At 40.9% G+C, this 9,054-nt stretch overlaps 1 protein-coding gene across 1 annotated transcript in view; it reads right to left on the bottom strand.

Moving 5' to 3' along the window:
• LOC309695540 (inositol-3-phosphate synthase 1-A-like) overlaps positions 1–4,174 on the bottom strand; it is a 5,687-nt gene extending 1,513 nt beyond the window's left edge. The window contains exons 1-9 of the mRNA XM_082516255.1: positions 3,617–4,174; positions 3,166–3,290; positions 2,933–3,094; positions 2,164–2,293; positions 1,550–1,743; positions 1,312–1,461; positions 526–744; positions 224–388; positions 18–131 (exon numbers count right to left, since the gene is read on the bottom strand). Of these exons, the coding sequence (XP_082372381.1) occupies positions 18–131; positions 224–388; positions 526–744; positions 1,312–1,461; positions 1,550–1,743; positions 2,164–2,293; positions 2,933–3,094; positions 3,166–3,279 (1,248 nt within the window). The 5' untranslated portion in view covers positions 3,280–3,290; positions 3,617–4,174. The remainder of the gene's footprint in view (positions 1–17; positions 132–223; positions 389–525; positions 745–1,311; positions 1,462–1,549; positions 1,744–2,163; positions 2,294–2,932; positions 3,095–3,165; positions 3,291–3,616) is intronic.
• Between the last annotated feature and the right edge of the window lie 4,880 nt (positions 4,175–9,054).

Below are 9,054 nucleotides of genomic sequence, written 5' to 3'. Positions count from 1 at the left end.
AACAGAAACAGACTGACCTCACAGGTATTGTGCAGCGCAATAGTGTTGATCCCTCCCATCATTATTTCAGAAGTGTATTCATCCATGGCACGCTTGCTGTCTCCCACATATGGGACATATTTGATAACCACCTGAAAGAAAATAGAGACAGTCTGTCAGCTGATGTCTGTAAATACTGACACGGAGCTTGTCATCTGTCTGTGTTTGCGTCGTTCTCACTTACACAGTGGTCAGGTTTCTCTCCTGGCTCGTACAGTATGGGGTTGGACTGGACCATGTCGTCAACCACATTGCTCTTAGAGATCTCTTTGGAGCGGAACTGCTGTGGAGCCGACAGGTTTTTCCCATCGTTGTTGCCAAGGTGATTGTAGCTGACAATGGATGTTGGCTGTCAAAAGCAGAGAAACTTATTAAGTTGTTGTTTATAAGATAAAGTTACACTTTAATTGTATATACCTATAATATAACAGATGCTAATTCTCTTTGGAGAATTCAGACAAGTGGCTCAGTCTCATTAATCCTCACCTTGATCCCTGCACTGACCAGGAAGTCCACAAACACTGACTTGATCTTAGTCTGACCAGACTTGAAGTCATCACCGCCGATGAACACGCCTCTCTGCATGGCCAGCTCTACTGCTCCTGGGACAAAAGTATTCTGTGGGGAGCCATTGATGTAGGCGCAGCCCTCCAGTATACTGGCCACTGCAAACAGAGTGGAGGGGGAGACCTCTGCAGCTCCGGCCTGATGGATGAAGGGAAAACAAAGACACGATAGCTGTTACTGAGCATGTCATCATATTACGCTTAGTAGGAACGCTTGACTACAGTTCCCCTGAGACTCTTTACGTCACGTCGGTAAAACATCTCTCTTGTTGACTTCATGACTATCTTAAATTGAGCTATTTGCTGAGGATCAGAAGTCTGTGAAATAGACTCTTATCATTGCTGACAGCAGTACAAGCATGCTCAAGGAAGATGATAAAATAAGAACTTGGCCAAGAGGGGCGAATCATAATTTTCTTTCCCCTGATCTGATATAAAAGGAATTGCTGTCTATTTCAGACTCATTAAGACATTTCATTTACAAATCCAAAGTGTGTTAGAAGGGCTAATCTTTTCATCCTCTAAGCTTCATTAATCAGTAAATGTAATGAAGGATTACTGTTTGGTCCTAAGCATTAGAAAGAAATTAAAGTTGAGTGGGTGATTGATGATAACCACTGACCACCAACACAGTTTAAGTTGGCTCATTATTGTGATTTGCACTCAAACTTGATTCTGGATTTATTCTTATGGCCATTGATCTCACCTGGATTGCAGCCAGCAGGTTCTTGGCAGAGTCGTTGACTCCTGGGATGATATCACAGAAGCGCTCGGTGTTGGCGGTCCACAAAACAATGACTTTGTCCACACCACTGGCCTGACGGAAGTCTCTTATGTCAGCTGTAATTCGCTCCATCTGGAAGATCGTGTACTCTTTGAGACAAATTGCAAGAGGAAAAAAAGTAGACAGATGAATAAAAAGGGGAGTGAGAGACTTTTATTACCTGCTCCGCCATGGTGCCAGTGAGGACATTGTCTGCGCGACTCTCCTGATTTGCAGCAATGAACTCTGGAATGTAGATTGATGGTCTGGGTTTCAGGCAGCTCATGTGTGGTTGCAGCTGCTCTTGTAAAGACCAGTCAAGCACCTGAGCTCGCTCCATTGCACTGCCCAGATCCAATGAAGAGATATCCCAACCTAACAAAAAAAAAAAAAAAAAAAAAAAAAGGAGGGAGAAAAAAATTATTTTTCAGAACTAAACAGGAAGGCTCACCTCTTTCAGCAATCCATTTGATCCTAAACTAGATTCTAGCATCTCTATGAAAGTGCTGGCTGTGCATGTGCTTCCTATAACATCATATGCACAAGGCTGTAAGTAATCCTGTTAAATAATCATAATAAATATTGACCAAAATAACTGTAATAATTTACAGAAGATCAGTGCAGTAACTTTTAGTTAAAACCTTCACCTTATGGACTCCCTATCCCTTTCATATGTTCTGGGATCAGTTTTCACAGCTGTCAACACTCCTATACTTGTCTGAACTTTCTCTCACACCCACACACCCCAGTCTTGAGTGTGTACACCCTGAGACGACTGTGTGGAATTGTTCTTACCATCAAACACAATGTCGTTAGGGTGCACCATGGGCAGGAGGTCCCGGAAGGGCACGTTAACCTCGCCCTCAAGCCCTGATCCCAGACAAACAGTAGAGGACTGCAGGAGGGAGCCGAAATAGTTCGCTTTCTGAGGGCAGAGAAAGCAAAAAGAATGTGATTTTAATCTCTGTATCGAATGTAATTCCCTATTTTTAATGGTAATTATAAATATATTAAGCAGTAATAACCAAAAATAGAAGGAACCAGCTCATAAATATTACTACAGATGTCCTTATAAGGGAAAATCCCTAAGTAAGTTAAGCCTTTAACCCTCCATTGAACATGTCAGTATAATCAGCTTATTATGAGGCTGTACTTCTGCAGCAGGGGACATACAGCACACTGTGTTTCTACAGCAGGACAAGAAGACTTGCTATTCATTCTGCAGTGGTAATTTTCACATCTCATTATAGCGTGCTGGTGGAATTCATTCACTCTCTTAAGTATTTGTATTTCTTTTATGTTATTAAATTGACCATACTTAGCATATGTCATATTCAATGAAATCGATTATTTGTGCAGCATGCGATCTATTTTAATGCAATAACTCACACAAAGTTGATTGGGAGGAGTTATTGTGCAGCAGGAACATCATATTACATTTTCTATTTGGTAGGTTTTTACTAATGTGTGGCTTCTTCATTTCAAATAGTAATACCATAAAAAAAGTCTATGCAAATCCTTCCGGAGCATACACATATGTGCGTATTTGTGACACCCGTCTCACCTTTACTCCGTTTTTAGTCTTCCAGGTAAGACCCAGTTTGTTGGCCAGTACGGCCGCTGTGACTGTGGTCCCGTTATTGCCTCCCCAGCCCACCAGCATCACTCCCAGCCGAGGCACACGGCGCTCGGTGCGGATCGTCATCTCAGTGGTGCGGGGGGTCACCTGTGACGGACAGAGCGCGGGTTAGCTGGGGGCTAAACGCGCACACATAACTATAAATGTAAATCACTTACCGTGACTTTGTTCCCATCTCTGTGCACCGACGAGGTCTGGTAAGAGTACTGAGCCTCAATGTGAGAGTCAGTGTACTTCACATTAGGGCTGTTGACCTGAACGTTCACGGACATGGCTGCAGAGTCTGAAAGAAAGAGGAGGAACAATTACATCATCTCCACACGGAAATTAACCTAGCGGAAAAAGCTGCCTTTCACTAACACATCACATTTAATCGACGATAATGGCACACGTGCGGAAAACAACAATTGGGTGTTATTATTCTAAGCCTGAGAGCTCTAACGCTTTCTAAGAAAAGTCGTTTTTTCTCCTCTGCCCTCCGATAAACAGCTGGTAAATTTTCTACGAAAATCCTAACAAACCGTTTTTTGTGTTTGGTCGTTCGATGGTGGAGCAGTCAAATTAAGAGAAAGCGGAAAATAAGTGAACCAAACCGGTAAACTCCCTCACCTTTGCACGGAATAAGTGTAAAAGTATCTAAAATGAGACTGCTTCCCGGCGTATAGCTGACAGCTCTTCGCTTCAACGACTGTAAATTTCCGCTCTCTTTAATTTGAAAGCGTCGGTTATGGTCTTCGTCCAGTTGGTGTCAGCCACGAGCTCGAGAGGTTCCCTCGTAGGACGGCTTCAGTGCCACAAGCCAATCCGAGCGCTCGGTCGCACTTTTATAGCTGATGCTGAGGGAGACGTCCGAGGACATCAGCAAATGGCCGGGCTTGTTTCCACTCACGTTTCTTCACATGAGGTGAAAAATTTCCATTCCGGAGAGTTCTCGGTGAAACCACAAAGGCCGGTGGTGAGGATTTGCTGGCTTTTAGATGTTTCTAGATTTTCCTGCAACTTCCCCTGCAGCGTCTAAGTATTTTTCCATAACATGTAGTGGAATAAAACAAAGAATGATATTGTATCGTATTAAAAAAAAATCGTACTAAAAGTGCTAAAAATAGCACTTTTAGCAGGGGCGTACCAGGATTCGTTACCCCCTTCAGACTTTGTGTATTCTAGAGCGGACATAGGAGGGGGAGGAGCCACAGCTTGGTTCACTCTATTGTGTTCTGCAAAGAAGGACAGGGCTCCTCTCTGAAATGAAATGCTTTCATTCTTACATAAGCTGCTTGTTATCGAAATGTATTTGTTAAAACAAACCTCTTAGACTTTAAAAAGCAAAAACACTAAAAAAAAAAAAAGATCCCCTGGGGAAAAGCTGAGTTCTTTAAAATGAAGTTTACATTGTGCAGAGCCAAATAAAGGAACAAAAGCAACAGCAAAGAAGCAAAGACTGGATAACTTGGACTCTCCCGGACCCTTACGTGTATAGAGCAAAGAACCACTGACTCCTGTCCATAATGCAAAAAAACCAAAAGTATTGGTGCACAACAGCAATCAAGTTTTGACATGTTTGTTAGGATCTGAAGCACATTTCTCAATGCAAACATTTCCGGCCTGACCCGGTCTTTCCAGTGCATTACAGTCTGCCTATTATACACACATCTCCTCAGTGTTGAGCACTTTCAGTATATTAAGTTTGCTTTCCAGTGCAAAATGCCAATTGACTGTATGTCAAAGCATCTGCAAGGCCAATCTACTAGTCCCTAGGGCGCCTCCTTTACATTATGCTAGATGCTTATATCCACAATGCGCCGGTAACGTTTAAGTCATGGTTCTGTCTCGTATACTGTGTTCTGTCTTGTGTATTTACTCAGTCATTTTACATTCCACTGATTTAAAACAGGCACCTTTTTTGAGAGGTTTTAATGGTGGAGGGGCAAATATATTGTTGGGAAATTTAGAAGATGTACTTCCTGACCTTGCTCCTCGTTATTTGATGAAACTGCCTGCAAGCCTGTTGACTTTGCAGAGTGCAAGGCCTGAGAGATGAAGTTCTGATTCATGAGTAGTTTGCGTTGTTGTAAAGAACGGAAACATTGTTACTGTCACTTACGTGTTGAAAATATGCACTTATGTTGTTATATATGTATGATTCTATCTAGACCAGGGGTGTGCAGTTTTCCCACGAGGCCACAGGAAACTGGGACTGTTATAAAGAGCGGTGCTAATAAGCTGAACTCAGTTCTGCTAATGGTACTGGAGCAGATGTTACAACTACCCAATGAAGGTCTTCTATGTTCCTCTGTTCTTTGTTTTTTTCTTACAGGTGCACCAGTTGACGATACATCGTGCTTTTCTATTTGTGCTCTATTCTTTTATTATGCTTTCTCCTATTTTCTCCATCTTCTTTTTTTCCCCTGCCTGTAAGCTTAGATGTTGTCATACTAAACATATAATGTTATTACCTGAAATAACACTAATAGAAATTGATAAATAAACAGGTAAAAGAAACACACAAGCAAGAGGAGGCTATAGAGAATTTATAGAGCTCATCTTGGAAAAGCAAAATATGTTGGCACAACATTGCATTCAGATCATAATTCTGATTGCAAAAGCTGCAAGACAAGACAGGTTTAAAAGTAAAAAAAAAGAAGAAAAAAAACAATTAGGCAATCTAAAAGTTACATGGGCATAGTAAAAACACCAACTTTTTTTTTAATCACTATTTAATATTTCATGCATTTAAGTCAGGTTTAATGTCTGTGGTGGAAATACAAAGGACAATGGACAGGTTATCTTTACTGAGAGAGGATCTGGATTTCTTAAACTTTATCCAGGCAAATGCTGTTTCACATATGAAGATAAAAAGAAAAGAAAGGTCCTCATGTGGAAAATTCTCTTTGAGAGAGAATTAAAAATCTAGCAGTAATACTGAAATGAAGAACTCTACCAGTAGTGAATCAGTTTGTGATTCAGTGCTCTTGCCCTGATTAAGCTAACCATTTTAGTTACATCATCAACAACAAAGTTAATTTTTAGCACTGACTTACACAACACCTGGTGTGTAATACAATGGAAAAATACCAATGTCGCTTCTGTGTTCATTTCAGTCTTTTTAACTTGCATCCGTTTCAAAAGAAAGTTGGAAAACCTATCCAAGCATGCAGTTGTCCTTGTGAACGAGTCACTCGATGTCACAGTCCCTTTCACTAAGTGCATTGCTGCCAGCATCATTGTAATCTACCATGTAAACAGATGAGCAACTGGGCAGTGTTGCGGATATCGCAGCTCTCAAGGACAAAAAGTTATATTTGTCTGCTTTGTTTTTCAGATAAAACTCCAGATTTCCTGCAGTGTTTGATCCATCTTGTTAAAGTTTGCCTGGAGAGGAGTACATTGTCAAATGCTTCTTTGAATCCATCAAACAGTCTTTGATAGACTTCTGTTCAGAGAATAGCTTACTGTTCTTTTTGTGATTTTTGTGGAAATCACAAAGCTGGTCTTGGCTGCTCCATTTCTGGATGTGTACTTGATAAAACTTGATAAAAAGTCCTTGTTGTCTTTGCAGTTTTGCAAGAAAAGCCAATGATGCTACTGCTCTGCATCAGTCAAGTTCTTGTATTTCTATGCATGTGTAGTCTCATTAAAGACGATTCAAATTGTAATCGTTAAACAAAGCAACTTGTTTTCCATAAAATAAGTACATGACTTTGGTAAATGGCCTGTATTTGTATAGTGCTTTATTTGGTCCTAAGGACCCCAAAGCGCTTTACACTATACACAGTCATCCACCCACTGGTGAATGGGTAGTCACAGCCGCCCTGGGGCGCACTGACAGAGGCGAGGCTGCCGGACACGGCAGCCACTGGGCCCTCTGACCACCACCAGTAGGCAACGGGTGAAGTGTCTTGCCCAAGGACACAACGACCGAGACTGTCCAAGCCGGGGCTCGAACCGGCAACCTTCTGATTACAAGGCGAACGCCCAACTCTTGAGCCACGATCACCCCATGCGCGATGGGACAAACTGCATGATGTGTACTTATAGTCTGAATCCTAATTTCCTGTTGGGCTTTTGCAGATCTGTGACAATCATGATGACAATATGGTCAGTGACCATCTGGCAACTTCTGGCCTAATGGGCAAAAATGCATATTCCCTGACCAGTTACAACTGGTTGTTGCAGGTTGATTCCAATCGCTGGGAAAATGATTGCTAAAGTGCCGTTCACACAGATCTACAGACCACTCAGTTACCCCCTGGGAACCACCTATCAACAGGGAAAAAATGGTGCATTCCCCAATCAAACTCTTTGCCATTGGTTTGGCGTAACTTGAATGGATGTGGAAGACCTGTCTACAAACACTGGCGAGCTATTCTCTGAGCTGTGGTGAAACTCATAAAAGTGCGATTAAAAACTAGCAATGGAGACTGTTTGCCTTCAAAGTAAAGATTCTGCCCTAAAACACACTAGTTAGTTTGAAGGCAAACCTCTTCCATTTCTGGTTTAAGTTGAGCTTTTTCAAGTTGTACTCTTCAGCTAGTAGCTTGAGATTAACCTCAGCAGAGGTTTTTGAGCTTGTGGCAGCTTAGGTGAAGCAAATGGTGTGAGTTTTTTATAGCATAAGCTTAGATAAATATGTATGTATAGATAAATAAATATGTCCATTCTCCTGACCTGTGAATTGTCATTGTGTAAACAGCGGCTAAAGAATTTAGCTCCTACGAAGCTACAAATTAACAGGATAAAAACTGAAAAGTGTTTGTGAAGACACACAACAGACCATGACTGACAGTTGGTCTCTAACTGATTTTCATTGATTGTTGCTATATGCCAATTTTTTGCACATATGATGAGTGTGAGAAAGAAAGAAAGAAAGAAAGAAAGAAAGAAAGAAAGAAAGAAAGAAAGGAGTGGTAACTTGGCAGTGAAGGCTTGAGGAGAAAAACAAATCTGCCTCAGGGGTTTTCATAGAGTTGTTATGGCCTGTACTGATGCTAATTAGTGAAGACAAAGACAAAGATGCTATTAAAATCTTGAGATCCTCCTACTTTAAACGTTCCTTGGCTCTTCCAGGAATGGTTCAATTACTTTCCCAACAACTCATTAGTTAGTATAGCTGGTGATTTCAGTTGTGTTGATTTCTAATCTCCATCATATCGAGAGGCCTGTACTATGAAGCAGGATTTCATCTTATCTTGGTAACTTGAGAGTTAAACCTGGATTTTCTGTTCTATGAAACTAGTTCATTTGTCTGGGTATCACCTATCATTCTCATCTCTAGATTAGAGGTTAACAGGTACAAAATCTTGCCTTTCCAGTTCTCAGAAAAATAGCTTCACAATTCCTGGAAGATACCGCAGGCTTCTATGTGCAGAGAGTATGACAGGGCTAAAGTTCTTAATAGCCTTTCAAGTAGTTCTCCTTCCCTGATATAAAGTTTCTTAGATGAAATTTTATTCCTTGATTGATTCTTTGAGCACAAATAGATTTCCATGTAGACTAAGCCTGCATTTCAAATCTGCTTTTATTTTTATTCTTTACTTGCTCTCAAACTGATAGACATCACTTGGGAGGCAGCAAAAAGAATAGGTGTTGTCCAGTCTTACTGACCAAAGCATGCAAAGCACTAACATATTGATACAACACCTTTAATAGAAAACTATTTAAGAGAGCTCTCTTATACTCATACTGATCTCTGAAAAATAACTGAATAATTCCTGGAAGACCATACAAATGTTGAGAGCGCCTGAAGGGCTTTTACAGGTCTAAACCTATGCTGACTAATTGGTTTTCTGTAAATAGCTTTTCTATACACAGGAATGGTGAAAGAGTGGAGGATCAGTGTCTGCTTCATAGTATAGGCCTCTGATTGGGAGGAGGTTATGTTCAGAATTTTGGCTTAATATCGGCTGAACGTGCCAGATTTTCACAAATGTTCTTTTTTATGGCATGTTTGAAGTGCAGTATAGATTCTGTGCTTGGCAAATACTTTTTATAGTTAAGCAGCTTGTTAATCCATAACTTACTAGCATCACAAATGAGGCCAAGTTGTAAAG

This window comes from Aulonocara stuartgranti (genome assembly GCF_965226115.1).
Source record: "Aulonocara stuartgranti genome assembly, chromosome: 19".
NCBI classification, from domain to species: Eukaryota; Metazoa; Chordata; class Actinopteri; order Cichliformes; family Cichlidae; genus Aulonocara; species Aulonocara stuartgranti.
This window is presented reverse-complemented; position numbering and strand designations above follow the sequence as displayed.